This window comes from Benincasa hispida, chromosome 8 (genome assembly GCF_009727055.1).
Source record: "Benincasa hispida cultivar B227 chromosome 8, ASM972705v1, whole genome shotgun sequence".
Classification (NCBI taxonomy): Eukaryota; Viridiplantae; Streptophyta; class Magnoliopsida; order Cucurbitales; family Cucurbitaceae; genus Benincasa; species Benincasa hispida.
In genome coordinates, this window is record NC_052356.1 from 61600716 (window position 1) to 61621810 (window position 21095).

General features: G+C 28.9%; 2 protein-coding genes across 2 annotated transcripts; both read right to left on the reverse strand.

The window, feature by feature from the left end:
- Positions 1–8794: 8794 nt before the first annotated feature.
- Positions 8795–9352, reverse strand: LOC120084169 (calcium-dependent protein kinase 4-like). Its single transcript, XM_039040064.1, has one exon. The coding sequence runs from the start codon at positions 9350–9352 to the stop codon at positions 8795–8797; it is 558 nt and encodes a 185-aa protein (XP_038895992.1).
- A 6183-nt stretch (positions 9353–15535) lies between these two features.
- On the reverse strand, positions 15536–16200 carry LOC120084170 (mitogen-activated protein kinase kinase kinase 17-like). The gene is made up of 2 exons (XM_039040065.1): positions 15705–16200; positions 15536–15597 (listed from the first exon to the last, which is right to left on the reverse strand). Exons 1-2 carry the CDS (start codon positions 16198–16200, stop codon positions 15536–15538), a joined length of 558 nt encoding a protein of 185 aa, XP_038895993.1.
- Positions 16201–21095: the final 4895 nt, after the last annotated feature.

The window sequence follows — 21095 nt, forward strand, 5'->3', positions numbered from 1 at the left end:
ATTTTTGTGAAAGATTATTGGTAGACTATAAAGACATTTCGAAAGTTGATCATAAGTAGAACTAGAGAAATATCTAGTTGTCTTAGTTATATTGGTTAAACTCGTTAGATAAGTCATCGGTCTAAATGACCACTTGGTGATAAAAGAAGTAGAAGTGAGAAGTGAGAAGTGAGAAGAAATTGTCGTGTGAGTAGAATCCATAAAAATAAATGCATTTAAGTATTGTTTAAAGTGGAAATATAATTTGTAGGTTTGCCAAACAACATTTACTTGGAGGGAGAGAGTTTTGTATACCTTTCTTTTAGTGATATATTTAGTCATGAGTGTTATTGGTAAATATTTTCAAATAAATGTTTTCTTTATTAAAATAGGATAATACTTATTGATCTAAAACATCACTTAAGTGTCCATGGTTCAAGCCTGTACCTCTCACTTTTTTAACTAAAAAGAAAACCATCACATATTTTTCCAAAACTCTATACAAAAATGTATAAATAATTGTAGTGGTTAGTTAAAACTATCAAAAGTAACTTTCCCACTGATTTTTTTTTTTTTAAAAAAAAAACTATAATAAAATTAACATAATATATATAAAAATTACATTGAACTATTATGTTTGTTGTTTGAGTTTTCTATCGACTTGTGATATATTATTATAAAGGTAGGAGTCGATCTAAATATTCACTTAAAAAATTATTGTTGTTATTATTTTGACAATATTGTAAAGTAAGTAGATTGAACTCCATACATCGAGATTGATAATATAAACTCATATTAGTTGAGGTATATGTTCGCTAGAAAAATGTTAGTTACATACTATGCTGAAATTGACTAAGCATATTAAATTTGAATTACTTATATTATATATTGTGTAGCTAAGTAAATACTTTTATTTATTAAAAGTTAAAATGCAATATTATTTTTAATCTGTCTAAAGTTTAAAAAAAATGGTTGAAAAATGGAGTTTGGGAAAACGGTGGTAAATGGTATCCAATGCTAACTTGTCATCAAATGGCACATAGAAAGAATTGTGACATGATAGGTATGACAAAATAAATCAAATTTGACAAATGTTCGCAAACATTTTTAGACAGAGATTTATACACCAAAAAAAAGAGTATAGAATGGATTTTATTCATTGGTAAAGAAAAAAAAACAAAAAAATTTTCTTTAACTATTTATCCTTTTAATAATTCTTTTTTTTTTTTTAAAAAAAAAAAGCACTTCAAAGAAAAATAGACGTAACTCGATTGATATAAAACTTTATTTTTAACTCGAGATTAAAAGTTCAATTTTCCACGCTATGTGTTGTCTAAAAAAAGAAATTTGTAAGAGAGTTGAGGAATGTATAAAGCGTTGATAAAAAGAAACAATAATTAGGTTCAATAACTATTTGATTTTTAAAATTGTACATGTTTTTTTACCATTATTTTTTTTTCAAAATTTTTCTGTTTTTTGAGCAAATATTTGAATTCTTAACTAAATTTTAAAAACAAAAATGAAGTCTTAAAATTACTCTTTTTTTAATTTTCAAAATTCTTCCATTCTTCTAAAAGATAAAAAAACAAAATAGAGAAATTAAGAGATGGAAATAATATATATAAATTTATTATAAAATTTCACAAATAAAAAAGTTATCTTAATTTTAAAATGTGTATTTCTTTTACATGTTTTATAACTTTGAAAATATTAAAAATTTAAAAATAATACAACTATTAATTTTTTACAACTACACTTTTCCAAGAATTAAAAGTAAAGACAAAAACTTCACATTTTTTAGAACCATAATTAAGAATGGGAGAAACAAACATAAATCTTAAAAACAAGGGAAAATATAAAACCTAAATTATTTCGAACATAACTAATTAAAATGGTAAAGTTAAATACAAACTATATGAATATAGCTCCATTAATTAAAATATATGTTATTAATTAAAGGATTCGATGTTTGAATCTCTCATCAAGTTAATCAAATTTGTAATTTAACCTATATTAAAAAAAGAAAAAGAAAAAAAAAAACATATATAACTCTTAAAAGTTTATCAAATTTGAACCTAAATTTAAATAACTAAACTTGGATATAAGTGTTACAGATATTGAAAAAATATATTTTCGCAATTGATAGAATTTTGACAAATATGACAGTTAATTTCTAATGGAAATTCGTAAGTTTGGGTGGGGTGGAATAATTTAGAAGTCAATTATTCGTGCATTAATCAAATTAAATTTTGTGCAATACTTTCGTTTTGTTAAATTAGTGAGTTTTTAAAATTTTCCGCTATTTATTTGTTAAAATGAACTAGTGAATTAGCAAAATTTATATAGAGGGTAAAAATTACAAAATTTGTTTAAGTTTAGGATATTAATCGATAGAATTTAAAATTTTATGTTGAAAATTGATATCTAGAGAAAATTTGACTTTTTGGGTAAAAAAATTAAAATCAAAATATTGAAAAGCAGGCCTAATCCTAGACTTTTAAAATTCATGAAAAAGTTAATTTATATCCTTAAACTTTAGGAGTTGGATTACTAAAAATCGAAATTAATAATTACATAAATTAAAACGAAATCAATGTTAAACCAATTTAGAGCATTATCTTTTAAGATTCCATTTTGAAAACTTTAATTGTATAATTTTGACACGTTTATTATTTAAATTTATATATTTATGTAACATTATAGTGAAATGTTTGAATTAGATGGATAACGAAAGGTTTTAATTTATCTTATTTTCTTCTTCTATTTTTTCCTACTTGTAAGGAAGAAGTGATAAAATTGCTTGCTATTTTAATAGGATGTTGAGATAAAAATACTTTTATCCAGATAATTTTGAGTTTGAATTAAAATTGAATTATGTAAAGTTAGTTGTAAATTAAGTCCCTAATAAAAGTTTTTAACATTTAAACTAATTAATTAAAGGGACACCCTACCCCACGGGAGGGCGCCGGTTGCCCCTTCCACGTGAGAATCACGCCCTAACCAGCATCTTTTTCGTGACGAATCACAAAGCATCCTGAATGATCACATCCAGCCACGTGTCCCGGTCTCCCAAAGCTTACTGTGGTCCCGGCTGTAGGCACCACTTCCCGCTGGCTAACCTTGGTTTAATTAGAATTTCGCCTCATTTTACCGTAAAGTACACGTGGCACCATTCTAGACATTGATCATTTGGAGTACTGATAATGACACCCATAGTTTACATCACCGCCTAATAGAAATCTCCATGGCGTGGGAAAGACCCCACATGTTAGACATACAGTTGGGTTTTCCTCCATTTGGAAAGTCTAGGAGTCATTTCATCTTCCAAGATATTTTCTTTTGGACATGTTTTTGTTTGTATATTTTTTTATTTTTATCACATAAAGTTTGATATCCATACGTTGTTTAAATGGTTAAGAAGATTCGAAAGACATTGTTTGTATGTGTCAATAATGTATAGTCATATATGTTGAGAAGGTGACTGTTTGATTTTGGTTAGAAATAACACTACGTGATATACGAGGGTCCGAGAGATATTTAGAGTGGGGGAATTAAGTCGAACCTAAACATAACTTTACTAGTTAAAAATTACTTTGAGTATCACGTAACAAATATCAATTCGTATCTTGAATTTTGGATTGTATCAATTTAAATTTTGAATTTTGAAGATTCTATCAATTTAAACCTCGAATTAATAATGGTATCAATTTAAACACTAAAATTTTATACATACGTCAACTTAAAACATGAATTTTCGTAAGTTGTGTGTGTGATGTTTTTTATCAACAAATTTGAATATTTTTATTTGTTTTGAAAAAGGTAATTCCACATCTTAACAATAATGACGTTAGAAATTGAATCATGTGATAATGTTGCATTTTTTTGTGTGACTAGTTTGATATTACGTGTATTATTATATACGTTTTTTAATATTTAAAATGTAATTTAATTACAAAAATTTAAAAATATAATTTAGGCTAAATTATATATTTAAAAAAGGCCACTCAATTTTGTATTTTATGTGAAAAATATTTATGAACTTTCAAAAGTTTCAAAAATATTTTTAAACTTAAAAAAATAGTTTTAGAATACTGTTGTGTTAGTTTTGGATAGAAATTTTATTTAAAAATGTACTCCTAAACTTTCAAGAATTTCAAAAATACCCTTAAACTTAAAAAAATTCAAAAATACATTCACCATTAATATACAAACGAAAACGGTTAATACACTACAATAAATCTGGCTTTTAGCAATGAAAATAATTTATCACTAAATTTATTTTTTCCTCACAAAAAAGGGTCTAATAACGAATTTTTTTCGTTGCATGCATTTGTCACTAAAGCCTAGTCACTAAAAGGTTTTTGTGATGTTTTATTGAAAATGTCGCAATATGTGACGAATCCTTAGAACGTCGCATTCCTATTGCAATGAAATATAAAAAGTCGCAATATGTGATGTCTATCAGGATGTCACATTGTGTGATGTTGTATTGTTTGTTGCATTTTGCAACATTTCTTTTCTCGACGCAATAATTTTGCGGTATTTTACGTTTCGTCGCAAATTTTAATAATATTTTCTAAAAAATTATTATTATTCTTTTTGAATAATTTTTTAAAAACATTATCCTTGATAGCAAACACTTAGTGCAAATCTATGTACAAATCATGAAATTAAACAAATATGAACAAAAAAATATCGCACTATATTAAAATAGTTTATAAAATCTTTAATATCCACTATAATAAAAGTAAGTTTCCCATTACAATTTGAATATTGCTACTAACAAGTTTGGTTTAGTCTTTAAAATGTATTCTTCCAAAAAGATTTAATATTACCATCAACAAATTCTAGTTAAATCATGCACATATAAATACTACACATATCAAATTATTTTTAAACACGAGTCTTATATATATACATATTCACCCCGATTAAAAAAGATTAATTCATTTTTAATTATCAATCAGAAGTTGGTCAAAAACATAATTTTGTTCACAGACAAACTTCAAAACAAAATTTGAAGACAATAAATAAATTTTTAATCAAACAATGAGTCCTTTATTAAAATCCAATTCAATAAATAGCATCCAAACCACATCTTAACCACACAAATATTCTCAAAATCAAAAGTTTAAACAAAAACCTACACTCAATCACAAAAATTACTTCCAAATCTCAATTTATTTATACAAATGAAATGAATAGTACAAAGATTTATTCGTACTATTAATATGTTAAAGTCAACTGAAAAACACAGAAAAAAATAGAGAACAAGGAATCCACACTAACGTTCTCGAACTAATTCAATAACTAATCCACACTAACGTTCTCGAACTAATTCAATAACTAATTCCATCCCATCATTTGCAAAATATTGAACAAGAAAAAAAAAAAACAAACCCCACAAAAGTTAAAACCCAAAATCAATTATCAAACGACAGCAACAAAATAGAGAAATCACAAACATGTTCCGCTTCTGTTCGCCTTCTTCAAAATGAGGTTCAAGTGAATGGAGATTTTAAACTGCTATGGTCAATCACCAAAAATTTCATTATCAGCAAATGGAAGCTCCTTTGAATTGTGATGGTCCTCTAAACGTGTAGGTAAAATAAAAAAAAAATGGGGCGGTCCTCTAAACGGCAACGACGGTCCCCCTCTTTAAATGTTCTTCTCAGCTTCAGACAAACAGCGCACGACTCCTCTTCTTATACGAACGACAGACTAAACGGACAAAAGACTAAACCTTGAGTAAATGATTCTAAAAAAAAACTCTTGCAACTAAATCTTATTTCGTCTCAAATTATTGCAACTAATTCTATTTTCGTTGCAGATTATTGGACAACCTTTTTGTCACAAGGCGGGCTTACGACTAAAGTCCATTTTGTCGCAAACCCACAGATTGGGCGCCAAACATTTCTTCCAATTAATTGACCTAACATGCGTCAAAATCATTTTTCGTCGCTCCCTGCGACAACTTTGAAATATGTAGCACACCATTTGCGACAATTCGAGTGTTCGTCGCACGCCACTTGTGACGATTAGATTTATTCGTTTCAAGTTTTCGATTTATCAGTTTTTTACACATGGATAGAGACGAAAGATTTATTTTGCGTTATAGTTGCGATATTGTGAATTTCGTCGCCAGATATTCGTCGCTAAAAGTCATAATCTTGTAGTGATACTTTGTTGGAAAAATAATTCGAAAATTAAAAAAAAAAAAAAAAACCCATTAGTATATGAACTTAAAAAAAATATTAAAAAATACATTCACAGTTCTATATAAATAAAATTGTTAATACCTCATTGGAAAAATAACTTTAAAGTAAAAAAAAAAAAAAAAAAAAAAGTTTAAAAATGCTTCTACAATATGGTGATGGATATGTTTAAAGTTTTATTGAGTTTAAGAAAAAGCCAACTTTAAAACAAATTATATAGATATATATATATTTTTTTATATCTATAATATCACTTCTCTCTTATTTTTCTAATTCTTACACTAAATTTTTTAACGACCAAAATAAGACCAAAATTTCAAGTTAAAATGAAAAGATATAACAAAATAAAAAATCTCCCCTTAAAACAGGCAAAGACGATAAATAGTCAAATAAAAAAAAGTATTAAACCAGTTAAGTCATAAAATCCTTTGGTGTTTTCATTATTCTCTTTCACTTTATTATAGTCCATATATCTCAATTGAAGTGTACAATTTCATTGCATTATTTTTTTTAGATATACAAATGTTAAACATTTAACTAAAAGGGGAGTAAGAAAGTATTGAAGAAGAAATAAGAGGAAAAAGAGAGAAAATACACGAAATTAACGATTTTTGTTAATATAATAGTAAATGTATTTTTTTTATTATTATTTTGTTATTTAAAATTTAAGAGTATTTTTGACACAAAACACTAATGGTTTCCATCCGAAGTTAATGTTGGGTATTTTTAACTCATTTGGAGTTTAAGGATTTTTTTGAATCTAAGTTCAAAGGTATTTTTGATATAAACTAAAAAGTATGGAGGTATTTTGTATAGTTTAGCATACAATTTATGTATAAGAGAGTATTGAATTAAAATGATTGAAGAGAATAGTTTTGGATTAAACTTAATTAGTTTATAGGTAATCAATTAATTAATTAATTATTGTTAATTATCTATTAATAAGTAAAATATATTATGTTATTAAAATAATATAAATAAAACATAGCAAAAAGAACCCACTTAAACCCTCAAATTATTAGTTTTTATTTTCATTGCTACCCATTACTCCCAATAAGGCCCAAAAGATAGGAATTCGAAAACTTTGAATAGAAAATCTAATGTAAAGGAAGATACCAATTCAAAATTTGATATTTAAAAATATCATTGAAGTTCAAAATTTCCATATTAATAGAAGTATCAAGATCCTGAATTTATGTAAAACTATAAAAATATCAATGAAAGGTTGATTTTATGGAAATTTTAGAGATATACTTAGATCCCTCTTTGTAAATCATCTAAGAGGGCAAAAACTGAAAAATAAGTACAATTTATACATCACGCTATTATCATCTTTGTCATAAATCAAAAGTTTTTATTTATTTATTTGCTATTTTCAATTTAGGCATTCCTTTCATGCTTTAAAGCCAATGTCTCATTTAGTTGGAATAATATATAGTTAATTACGTGTAATTAAAAAAAAACAAAAATAATGATCTTAAAGGCATGAAAACAAATAATAAAATCATCAAGTTTGAATATTCGATCCAAGCATACGTTGTAGATGAGACAAATAAAGCTCTTTTGGAAATTTTGGTATCCGTGGAAGTTTTCTTATACCATAATTACTTAATCGAACCTCTCTTAGAAGTATAGGTACCTCATTACCTTTATTTCTAGTTTTTTTTTTTTTTTTTTTTTTTTTTTTTTTTTATATAAGATAGGAATATTCAAGTAATATATCGGCTGTCCATCATTGTTTGTGGTTTTGTTTAAAGCATCTTTTGATAAAATCCTTTCCTTTTTCAGATAATTCCTTAGTATTTTCAGTATTTCCATATCATGTGTAAGTTTTAAAATCAAATGTGTGAGACTTGAGAAATCTTCTCACACTGGCACTCTAGTAACCATTTCAACTAAAATGCAACCCAATGACTAGATGTCAGTAGCACTATTGAACTCATTAGAAATAATCGATTAATTGACTTTGCTTAAATCGTAGAAAATAACAGCCCAATGACATTCGGGTAATTATGGACAAATGACAATTTTGTAATTATTCTTTTCTTCTCCAAAAATAGGACTGTGTTTTCGTGTGATTTGATTTGGCTGAAGGCAGAGGCGCAGCCGTCGGTGAGAAGAGAGAGCAGCCGACAGAGACCCGGAAAAAGGCAGCAGCCGAGCAGGGTCGAGAAAGAATTGTCGTTCACGTTTCGTCTGGCCTTGACATCAGCTGCAGTGAAGTCAGTGCCGACGTGGGTTTGTGTCTGCGGCATGAGCGTGGGTGTCCGCGCTAGTTCGGTCCAGTCTGAGCAGCCATTAGGTTCCGATGGGTTCCAGTTCAGTGGTGGGTTCCGGTTTGGCGCGTAGGTTGCTGCAGATCTGGGTGTGGTGGTTCGCCCGTCAGAGGCGGGCTGTTTTGGGTTGTTTTGCAGCTTGTTCTTGGTTTTCAAAGACGACGTTGTGTGCGGATCTCTCGATATCAATAGATAATCTGTAATTTGTAAATTCTTTATTGGTCATAATAAAAATTAATTAAGCTGATTCTCAATGTGGATAGACCAAACTGGTCGAATCACTATATATCTTGGTATTCGTTCTTTATTGTTTTTTTTATTTATTTATGTTGATTGTTTGCGTTTTGTTTGGCCATCTAAGTTCTCACATAAATGTTGGTAAATGTTATCTTCGTCCACCTCATCCTTCTCATCACATCTCCTCGAAAGCCTAAAGTCAGCAATCTTCAACTTCATCTTGCCATTGTTATGAGGGAATGCAAGAATGTTATCTGGTTCCAAATCGACGTGGACAAATCTATTGCGATGAATACAAGAAAGCCCTCTTAGTATCATTTTCAAATACTCCTTCACTTCATCTTCTAGCAACTTCTTTCGTTGTTCAATCAAGTTAGCTAAAGTTCCACTAGTAGCATATTCTAACTTGAGATTGTAAAGAAGGTAATTTTCATCTATAGTTATCTCACTCCCTAAACATTGAACAATCTCTGGACATCCGATGAAATGTTTTAAAATGTTCTTTTCCCACAATAATGAAGAACTATTATAAAGACGAGCTACTTTAATAGCAAAATAGTCAAGAGGTTCCATTGTTGAATTTGGTAAGAACACCTTGCCACATGAACGTTGGCCTAACACCTTCACTAGAACCCAATTTACCATCGTGAGTGAAATTGAAAAGGAGGTAAAAAGTTAAAATGATTAGCAGATATTGGAGAAATGGATAACCTTTTATAGGGAGAGAAAATCCGTCTCCTAAAAGGAAAATAAATGTAAGCATTTTAATTTATTTATATCTATTTTGTTTTAGTGTAGGATAATGTGTTTGAATTTCAAGAAAAAGAAAAAGAAGAACCGACTTATTCTCCATATTAAAAAAAAAAAGCCAAAATATTAGCATTCGTAAGCTTATTTCCAGTTAATTTGAATGTTCACTTCCTTGGACAAAATTCATATGTATGAAAGTTATTTTCGGTTGATTTATAAAAATTTTAAAATACAACTTATATATGAAACAACTTAAATTAGACTGATTGAAGAGAATAACTTTCGATTAATTTTTAGTCGAATAGGTAAGTAATTAATTAATCATTAACAGCTAAAATATATTATATTATTAAAATAATATAAATGAAACATTGCAAAGAAGACCGACCTACATAACTTTTACCTTGATTACCTACATAATTTCAAGCTCAGTTTAAACCAATATAATAATTTAAAATTTTTCTGAATTAATTATTTTAGTCTAATTGTAAAGGAGAGCAAATTTAAAGTTGATATTTGCATATATAGCATTTTTTTAAAAATTGTAAATATCGCAAATTTTAAATATCTCCTCATTAATACTTTCCATTGTTCCTATTTTGTGCTGAAAATTATGCATGTTTTAATTTTCTAGTTAAGTTATTAGATGAATGAGAGTTAATTAATAAGTTGTAGGTGAATTAATTAAGTATATAAGAGTTAATTTAGTAGATTTCATGAACTAAAGTATGAGGTTTAATATGAGTTTCATTAATTTATGTATGAGAACTATGGACCCATGAGAATTCTATAAATAGAATTGGTTTTGTATTGTTTAAAGCAAGCAAGCTTGTGGAGAATATACAAGAATTCAATTAAAAGTGAGAATCAAGTTTCAAGAGTTTTTCAAATAAAAGTGTTTTTTGTTTTCTCTCAAATATTCTTTGTTGGTTATTTATTTGTGAGCGTCCATCATACACCTCGAACAAAGTGATATCAGAGCTTGAGTTTGAATTTAGAAAAATAATAATCGTTTTTGCAAATGGAAAATAACAATTTGGTTCCCTTGCAAGTGTCATGACTTGAAAGGAAATTATAGCAGCTGGTGTATTCATATGAAAGCTCTACTCAGTTCACAAGATGTATAGGACATTGTTAATAATGGTTATGAAGAACCAGAAAGTGATGCGTCTTTAAATCAAGCTCAATGAGAAGCTTTGCAAAATGCAAGAAAGAAACACCAAAAGGTTCTGACAATTATTCATCAAGCCATTGATGATCCCAATTTTGAGAAGATTTTTAGAGTAATTACTGCACATCAAGCATGACAAATTTTGGAGAATACTTACAAACGAGTAGATCAAGTCAATAAGTTTTGCCTCTAAAAATTGAGAGGTGATTATGAATCACTACATATGAATGAATCTGAATCGACTTCAAATTATACTTCAAAATTTCTAGCAATAAAATGAAAAGATATAGTGAAGCAATAAATGATGAGCAAGTAGTAGAAAAAATATTTCGCTCACTGGATGAAAAGTTCAATTTCATCGTTGTAGCTATTGAAGAATCAAAGGATTTGAGTATAATGTTTGTTGATCAGCTTTGGGTTCTTTACAAGCTCGTGAAGAAAAGTTTTTCAATAAGAACAAACATACAACTTAGCAACTTTTTGAATCAAAGTTACAATTGAGAGATAACGAAGATAGCTAAGAAAAAGGCAATCGAGATCAAGGATGTGATAACAATCATGGACATGGTGATTTCAGAGGCCGATATCGAGGAAATTATGGTCAATAAAGAAAATTTGAATATTGCTACTAACAAGTTTGGTTTAGATTTTAGAATGTATTCTTCCGAAAAGATTTAACATTCCCACCAACAAATTCTGGTTAAATCATGTACACATAAATACTACACATCAAATTATTTTAAACATGAGTCTTATATATATATATATATATACACACACATATTCACCATTGCCATGAAAAGAGCAATTCATTTTTAATTATCAATCAGAAGTTAATCAAAAACATAATTATCACATAACTAAATTCACATAATTTAGAACATAATTATTATAAAATTCAAATCACAACAAACATAAATTCTCATTCATCCTCTCCTCCCACTCCCAAAACCACATTTTTTCACAACAATCACAAATATGAATACTCAATAGTTACCATATAATACAATTATAAACATGCTAAAAAAACATGACTTAATAGTTCAGTAAAATAAATGTAAACATGATTTTTCCACATTCATTATAAAAATATAAAAGAAACAAAAGTATTTGAATGAGTAATCATACAATCCAGTTAATAAAGAGAACAACTTCTAATCACACAATAAATTCCAAATAAAATTTTGCTCACACATAGACAAACTTCAAAACAAAATTTGAACACAATAAATTATTTTTCAATCAAACAATGAGTCCCTCGACAAAGTCCAATCCAATAAATAGCGTCCAAACCACAACTTAATCACACAAATATTCTCAAAATCAAAGTTTAAACAAAAAACACACTCAATCACAAAAATTACTTCCAAATCACAATTTATCCACACAAATGAAATTAATAGCTTTCCAAATTGAGCCATCAAATTGAAATCAATAACTTCCCAAATTGATTCACTATCATGCATCAAATTGTTATCGTTTAAAATCATGTCTTATTGATTTCTTCCTTTTATTATTAGTTTCTAAAATAGGTTTCTTCATAAAATGACCTTCCTCTTAATTTTGCCCTTGTTCCTTTGCTACACAAAATGTCATTTCGCAAGCAACACAAAATTTCCCTACATGTCTATATAACACAAAATTTTCCTACATTTTGTGCCACGTGGAATATTATTTGAACTCCAATTTTGATTCAAGGCAGAATGTCACCTCTTAATATGTTAAAGTCACTAATTCAGTAACGATCAATAAATTTACCTCCAACCGATCATTTGAAGAATATTGAACAAGAAAAAAAAAACCAAACCCCACAAAAGTTAAAACCTAAAATAATTATCAAATGGTAGCAGCAAAATAAAGAGATTACAAACATGTTCCTCTTATGCGTCTTCTTGAAAATGAGGTTTAAGTGAATGGAGATTTTAAACTGCTATGGTTAATCACCAAAAATTTCATCATCAACAAATGGAAGCTCCTTTGAACAGCGATGGTCCTTTGAACGTGTAGGTAAAATAATAAAATGTGCAGTCCTCTAAACAACGACGACGATCCCCCCTTTAAATGTTCCTCTCAACTTCAGACGAATGGCGCACGACGACTCTTCTTATACGAACGACAGACTAAACAAGCAAAAGACTAAACCCTAAGTGAATGGTTCTAAAAACAAATCTTGCGATTAAATCTTATTTTGTCGCAAACTATTGCAACTAATTCTATTTTCGTCGCAAATTATTGCGACAAAAGCCCCTTTTTGTCGTAGGGTGGGTTTGCGATTAAAGTCCATTTCGTCGCAAACCCTAAGATTGGGCGCCAAACATTCCGTCCAATTAATTGAGCTAACATGCGTCAAAATCATTTTTTGTCGCTCATTGCAACGACTTTGAAATATGTCGCACACCACTTCCGACAATTCAATTGTTCGTCGTATGCCACTTGTGACGATTAGATTTATTCGTTTCAAGTTTGCGACTTAACCGTTTTTTGCACATGAATAGAGATGAAATTTTGGACCAATCATAAACTGCATTGTCATTCATTAGATTAATGACCAAATTCCAAATCATCAAATTTGGAACCAATTAGGAGTGGACATGTGTCTCGAATTGAAGTTGAAGAAAAAGTCCAATGACGCCAAGTAATCATGACCGTTGAATCGGATAAGATTAATTTGGACCAATTTGATATTATTATTTGGGTTAAAATTCAATTAAGCCCAAAAATAGGTTGAATTTGAGCCGATGTCAAATCAAACTCAAAACCAATTAATTGGGCCCAAAGGTCAGGCCATATACCAACCTAAAACCAGCTAACCAGGCCCAAGCCCATGAAGCCCATCAGAGAACTCTATAAATAGATGAGCTCTCCTCCTTTGTGGGGGTCAAGAATTCTAAATTTCAACCTAGAGATAATTCTCCTAACAACCAGAGGACCCTTTTAATCAAATACTAGAGATCTGACCACAACTCAAGTTCAACTCCACGAAACAAGTTTCTCTGGAAGCAGAAATTAATTCTCGAAGAAGATCATCAAGCCTAAAGGTCGGTCGATCATTCGGTCGATCATCCAAGAAGATCATCAAACCTAAAGGTCAATCATCCAAGAAGATCAACAAGCCTAAAGACTCTTTATCTAAGAAGATATCAAGTCCAAAAGCCGATATTAACAAGTCCAAAGGTCGATCATCCAACAAGAAGATCAAGCCCAAAGGTCGATCATATCATATAAGAAGACCATCAAGCCCAAAGGCCGATCATAGGCTTATTGGAAAAATAAAAGTTTGAAAATGCCTCCACCATTAATATGGTGATCAATATGTTTAAAATTTTCTTGACTTTGAAAAAAAGTCAATTTTAAAACAAATTATGTAGATATTCTCATTTTATTTTAATATCCATATTATCACTTTTCTCTTATTTTTCTAATTCTTACACTAAATTTTTCAGCCATCAAAATAAGAACCAAAAATTCAAGTTAAAATAAAAAAAAAATCTAACAAAATTTCGAAATAAAAAATCTCCCCTTAAAACATGCAAAGACGATAATAGTCAAATAAAAAATACAGTTAAGTCCTCTTGGTGCTTCCATTATTCTCTTTCACCTTATTATAATTCATATATCTCAATTGAAGTGTAAAGAGGAGTAAAAGAGTATGGAAGAAGAGACTGGAGAAAATAGAGAAGTAAGACAAAGTTAACAATTTTTGTTCATATAATAGTAAAGATATTTTTTATTTTTTATTTTTATTTTTTTTAAGTTTAAGAGTATTTTTTACACAAAATACTAATGGTTTTTATCCAAAACTAACACTAGGTATTTTAAACTCATTTTGGGAGTTTACAGATTTTTTTGAATCTCTTGAAAGTTCAAGAGTATTTTTTATATAAAGTAAAAAATTTAGAGGTATTTTGTATAGTTTAACATATAATTTATGTATAAGAGAGTTTTAAATTAAAATGATTGAAGAGAATAGTTTTGGATTATTTAATTAGTTTATAGGTAACAATTAATTAATTAATTATTGTAAATTATCTATTAATAACTAAAATATATTATATTATTAAAATAATATAAATAAAACATAGCAAAAAGAACCCACATAAACCCTCAAATTATTAATTTTTATTTTCATTGCTGCCCATTACTCCCAATAAGGCCCAAAAGATAGGAATTCAAAAACTTCGAATCGAAAACCTAATGGAAAGGAAGAAACCAATTCAAAATTTAATATTTAAAAATATCATCAAAGTTTAAAATTTACATATCAATAGAAATATGAGATCTAATTTGATGTAAAACTATAAAAAATGTCGATGAAAGGTTGGTTTTATGGAAATTTTGGAGATATACTTTATCCCTCTTTATAAATCGAGTGAGTTGTGAGGACAAAAATTGAAAAATACAGTATAATTTATATACACTATTATCATCTTTGCTATAAATAAAATTTATTTATTTATTTATTTGCTATTTTTCAGTTTAGGCATTCGTTTTATGCTTTAAAGCCAATGTCTCATTTAGTTGGAATAATATATAGTTAATTATATACCATTTAAAAAAAAAAAAAAAAACAAAAATAATGATCTTAAAGGCACGAAAACAAATAATAAAATCATCAAATATTCGATCTAAGCATACGTTAGATGAGGCAAATAAAACTCTTTTAGAAATTTGGGTATCCCTGGAAGTTTTCTTATACCATAATTACTTAATCGATCCTCTCTTAGAAGTATAGGTACCTCATTATCTTTATTTCTAGTTTCCTTTTCTTTTATAAGATAGGGATGTTCAAGTAACATATTGCTATCCATCATTGTTTAGGTTTTGTTCAAAGCATTTTTTGATAAAATCCTTTCCTTTTTCAAATAATTCCTCGGGTACTTTCGGTATTTCCATATCATGTGTAAGTTTTAAAACCAAATGTGTGAGACTTGAGAAATCCTCCCAACTGCCTCTTCAGTAACCATTTCAACTAAAATGCAACCCAATGACTAGATATCAAGAGCACTATTGAACTCAATAGAAATAATCGATTCAGGTGACATATAATTTGGCATTCTTTAAATGTTGGTAAATTACTATCTTCATCCACTTCATCCTTCTCACCACATCTCCTCGAAAGTCCAAAATCAGCAATCTTCAACTTCATCTTGCCATTGTTTTGAGGAAATGCAAGAATGTTATCTGGTTTCAAATCGACGTGGACAAATCCATTGTGATGAATACAAGAGAGCCCTCTTAGTATCATTTTGAGATACTCCTTCATTTCATCTTCTGGCAACTTCTTTCGTTGTTCAATCAAGTTAGCTAAAGTTCCACTAGCAGCATATTCTAACTTGAGATTGTAAAGAAGGTAATTTCCGTCTATAGTTATCTCACTCCCTAAACATTGAACAATCTCTGGACATCCGATGAAATGTTTTAAAATGTTCTTTTCCCACGACAATGAAGAACTATTATGAAGGCGAGCTACTTTAATAGCAATATAATCAAGAGGTTCCATTGTTGAATTTGCTAAGAACACCTTGCCACATGAACCTTGGCCTAACACCTTTACTGGAACCCAATTTACCATTGTGAGTGAATTTGAAAAAGAGATAAAAAGTTAAAATGATCAGCAGATATTGGAGAAAGGGATAACCTTTTATAGGGAGAGAAAATCCGTCTCCTAAAAGGAAAATAAATGTAACATTTTAATTTATTTATATCTATTTTGTTTTATTTTAGGATAATGTGTTTGAATTTCAAGAAGAAGAAAAGAAGAACCGACTTATTCTCCATATTAAAAAAATAATTAAAAAAGCCAAAATATTAGCATTCATAAGCTTATTTTAAGTTAATTTGAATGTTCACTTCCTTCGATAAAATTCATATATATGAAAGTTATTTTCGGTTGATTTATAAAAATTACAAATACAATCTATATATGAAACAACTTAAATTAAACTGATTGAAGGGAATAACTTTCAATTAATTCTTAGTCCAATAGGTAATTAATTAATTAATTATTAACAGCTAAAATATATTATATTATTAAAATAATATAAATGAAACATTGCAAAAAAGACAGACCTACGTAACTTTTACTTTGATTACCTACATAATTTCAAGCTTCAATTTAAGCCAATATAGTATTTTTAAATTTTTCTGAATTAATTATTTTAGTATAATCATAAAGGAGAGCAAATTTAAATTTGATATTTGCATATATAGCATTTTTTTTAAAAATTGCAAATATCACAAATTTTAAATATCTCCTTCTTAATACTTACCATTTTTCCATTTTTGTGCCGAAAATTATACATGTTTTAATTTTCTAGTTAAGTTATTAGATAAATTAAAGAATGAGAGTTAATTAATATATTATAAGTGAATTAATTAAGTATATAAGAGTTAATTTAGTAGAGTTTCATGAACTAAAGGATGGGGTTTAATATGAGTTTCATTAATTTATGTATGAGAGTTATGGACCCATGAGAATCCTATAAATAGAATTGGTTTTGTATTGTTTAAAGCAAACAAGCTTATGGAGAATACACGAGAGTTCAATTAAAAGTTAGAACCAAGTTTCAAGAGTCTTTCAAATAAAAGTGTTTTTTGTTTTCTCTCAAATATTCTTTGTTGATTATTTATTTATGAGTGCTCATCATACACCTCGAACAAAGTGATATCAGAGCTTGTGTTTGAAATTAGAAACCAATAAACGTTTTTGCAAATGGAAAATAACAATTTGGTTCCCTTCCAAGTATCATGACTTATGAAACAAAATTAAAGCAGTTGGTGTATTCGTATGAGAACTCTACTCGATTCACAAGATGTATAGGACATTGTTAATAATGGTTATGAAGAACCAGAAAGTGATGCATCTTTAAATCAAGCTCAATGAGAAGATTTGCAAAATACAAGAAAGAAAGACCAAAAGGTTCTGATAATTATTCATCAAGTCATTGAGGATCCAAATTTTGAGAAGATTTTTAGAGCAATTACTGCACATCAACCATGACAAATTTTGGAGAATATTTACAAAGGAGTATATCAAGTCAATAAGATTTGCCTCTAAAAATTGAGAGATGATTATGAATCACTACATATGAAAGAGTTTGAATCGATTTCAAATTGTGCTTCAAGATTGCTAGCAGTAGTAAATAAAAAAATATATAGTGAAACAATAAATGATGAGCAATTATTAGAAAAGATATTCTCCTCACTGGATGAAAAGTTCAATTTCATCGTTGTAGTTATTGAAAAATCAAAGGATTTGAGTATAATGTCCGTTGATCAACTTATATTTTCTTTACAAGCCTATGAAGAAAAGTTTTTCAAGAAGAACAAACAAACAACGGAGCAACTTTTTCAATCAAAGTTACAGTTGAGAGATAACGAAGATAGCTAAGAAAAAGGAAATCGAGGTCGAGAACGTGGTAACAATCATGGACATGGTGACTTCAAAGGCTGATGTCGAGGAAACTACAGTCAATAAAGAAAATTTGGTGAGAGTAATTCAAACTCTAATTCATCAAGAGGCCATGGAAAACAAAATTATTGGCCAAATGGAGAAAGACCAAATAATGACAAAATGTATGATAAAAGACAAGTAGAATGTTACAATTGTCATAAATTTGGCAATTACTCCTGAGAATGTAGAAGTAAAGTTGAAGAAATTGCAAATTATCCTGATAAAGATGAAAAAAGCGGCGAGTCATTTTTTATCCTAGAATGAAAAGGTGAAGAAACATGTGAAAACAATGCATGGTATCTCGATAACGGTGCAAGAAATTACATGTGTGAATGTTAGTCGATGTTCGTGGAACTGGATGAATCTGTTGGTGGTAATATCATATTTGGTGATGCCATAAAAGATCCTGTTAAATGAAAATGTAAGATTTTGATCAACTTGAAGAATGGGAAGCATAAGTTTATCTTTAATATTTATTATGTGCCTGATATGAAGAACAATATTTTGAGTTTACGACAACTCCTATAGAAAGGCTATAATATTTTGATGAAGGATTATAGTCTTTCCATAAGGGATAATCATGATAATATGGTTGCTAAAGTGAAAATGACGAAGAATAACATGTTTTTATCAAACATTCAAACTGATGTTGCCAAATGTTTGAAGTCATGTTCGAAAGAACCATCTTGGATTTGGCACTTGAGATTTGAGCACTTAAACTTTGTGAAGGGTTTGGAATACCCCGAAATGGAAGCAATTGAATGCGTCATGTCTTGCTTTCGTTTTACATAACTTAAGAATACAGAGATGACGGAAACAGGATAAACTTCCCTAAGCATGCATTTCTACTGAATATACAGAAAAGAGAAGGGATCGTGATACTAACCCTTGGAGAGCCATCTTTTTGCTTCCTCTCCATTCACAACATGAACTTGAAATTCTCCTCACGAACTCAGCAAGTCCACGAACACAACAGTGACAGGGGATACCACCACGCAAGGTGAGAATCAACAGAGAGGTGTGGATTTCTGTTGCTTAATTTTGGTGAAAGGAGAAGAGATTTTGGCTGAGAGAATTTTCTACACAGAGAGATTGATTTAGGATGAAGATGATGAAGATCGAGAAGTTTATGAAACTTTTTCACTTAATAAAAAAAAACCCCTCTGTGTTTCACGTAATTGAGAGAAAAAGGGATTGAGAGAAGTTATCAAAATAACAACTTCCCCCTTTTTAATTTTCAAAATTCAAATAATTTGAATTTTAATAATAATAATAATAATATATTAACTAACTTAATATATATATAAATATTAAATTATATGTTATATCACATATAATATAACTTATAGTTTATTATTCTCTCATATAACCTATAGTATTAATATGATCTTATTCATATTGTATTTAACCTATAGTTTTTATATGAATCGTATTCATATAAATAATATTTGAATATTATTTCTCTCATCAAAACTTTATATTATAATATATCATATACATTATATTAATTATATCTTATATAATTAATTCTCTTTAATTAATTTGAACAATTCAAATTAATCTTAAATCAATTTGATTCTCATTAATCATTATTGAGCTAATAAGGGGGTCTTATAGACCTATAGATTAAATCTCCAATGATATTTGATTAATTAATTAAACTCTTTAATTAAATCAATCAACTTTCATTAACTGCCGGTCACTTTACTAAAGACCTACAACTGCACTCTCCGCACTATAGATATATTTTTGTGTCTATTAGATATAACCAATCAACAGTGCATTAACCTTTCACAAATTGCTCGTAAGTATAGCTATGTTAAAACCGTTTTACCCCTATAGTTACATCTAACTCTTTAAGTAGCACTGATCCCTCTAATGAACAATTAGTCATAATTCAGTTATAACTAAACCCATCTCCGAGGAGAGGGTATAGCGCCACATTGTTCAACACCCGAAATCAACCCTTAAAGGAGTAATTTATCTACTTATTCTTACAATGGGGAAGGAGTGAATTCCTACTTGTGTAGTTATATTTTCAGCTACCCAATCAGATAAATCCTCGAAATGGTAGGCATATTGAATTGACAAATCTAGCCACTCTCACCCATGCAGATAAAAGAACCGCCCTCATAGGCAAGAGTTCACAACTCACTCAGGATTAAGATCAAGTCACCTATGGTCATCCTAATGAAATGTAAGTCTCTTTTAGCAACGGTGTTATAGAGAAAAACTATTCATTTTGTGGTCCAGTCTTATACAACTCTTTGTATAAGATATCTCACTCACATTTCTCCACATAAATGATTAGGATTATATCATTTGTAACATTTTACAACAATTGTAACAATTACAAAGCGGGTAATAGTAGTGTCATCAGGATAAGATACTTAGTCTTATCCATCTACTACAGACTGTTTAGGTTATCATTTAAACATGATCCACCTGCATGTTTTCACATACATGTTTAAGTTTCATCTAATAACCTTCAATCTTAGTTTATTGGTTGTTAATACAACTAAATGTCAAATAACATAACACTAATTTTATTAAATAAATAATATGTTTGTACAAATATAATTTTATAAACTACAAAACCACGAGATTTAGGGCAGTTACCTCAACACTTTGATGCTTAAGACTGTTAGCGAGGAAGGACATGGTGAAAGGACTGCCACATGTTAAACATCCAGATCAATTTTGAAGGTTGTCTTTATGGCAAGCAATCGAGGAAAGTTTTCCGCAAGAATCTTCTTCAAGAGCAAGGAGACAACTAGAGTTAGTTTACACTGATCTTTGTGGATTAATCGAACCAAATGCTTTTGGTAAGAATAATTATTTCTTATTATTCATTGATGATTTCAGTAAAAAACTTGGGTTTATTTTGTCAAGAAGAATCATGGGTATTTGGCATGTTCAAGAGATTTAAAGCTCTTGTTGAAAAGGAAAGCGGTTATTATATAAAAGCCTTGAGATAAGACGAGGAAGGAGAATTCACTTCAAATGAATTCAAA

Bases quoted from the DNA above. Each gene is read 5' to 3' on its own strand.
- LOC120084170 (XM_039040065.1), bottom strand. From the start codon at position 16,200: ATGGTAAATTGGGTTCCAGTAAAGGTGTTAGGCCAAGGTTCATGTGGC. The intron at 15,598-15,704 runs GTAATTTACCAA...GTTGCATTTTAG, and splicing joins GGATGAAGTGGATGAAGATA to TTGAAATGGTTACTGAAGAG.
- LOC120084169 (XM_039040064.1), bottom strand. From the start codon at position 9,352: ATGGTAAATTGGGTTCTAGTGAAGGTGTTAGGCCAACGTTCATGTGGC.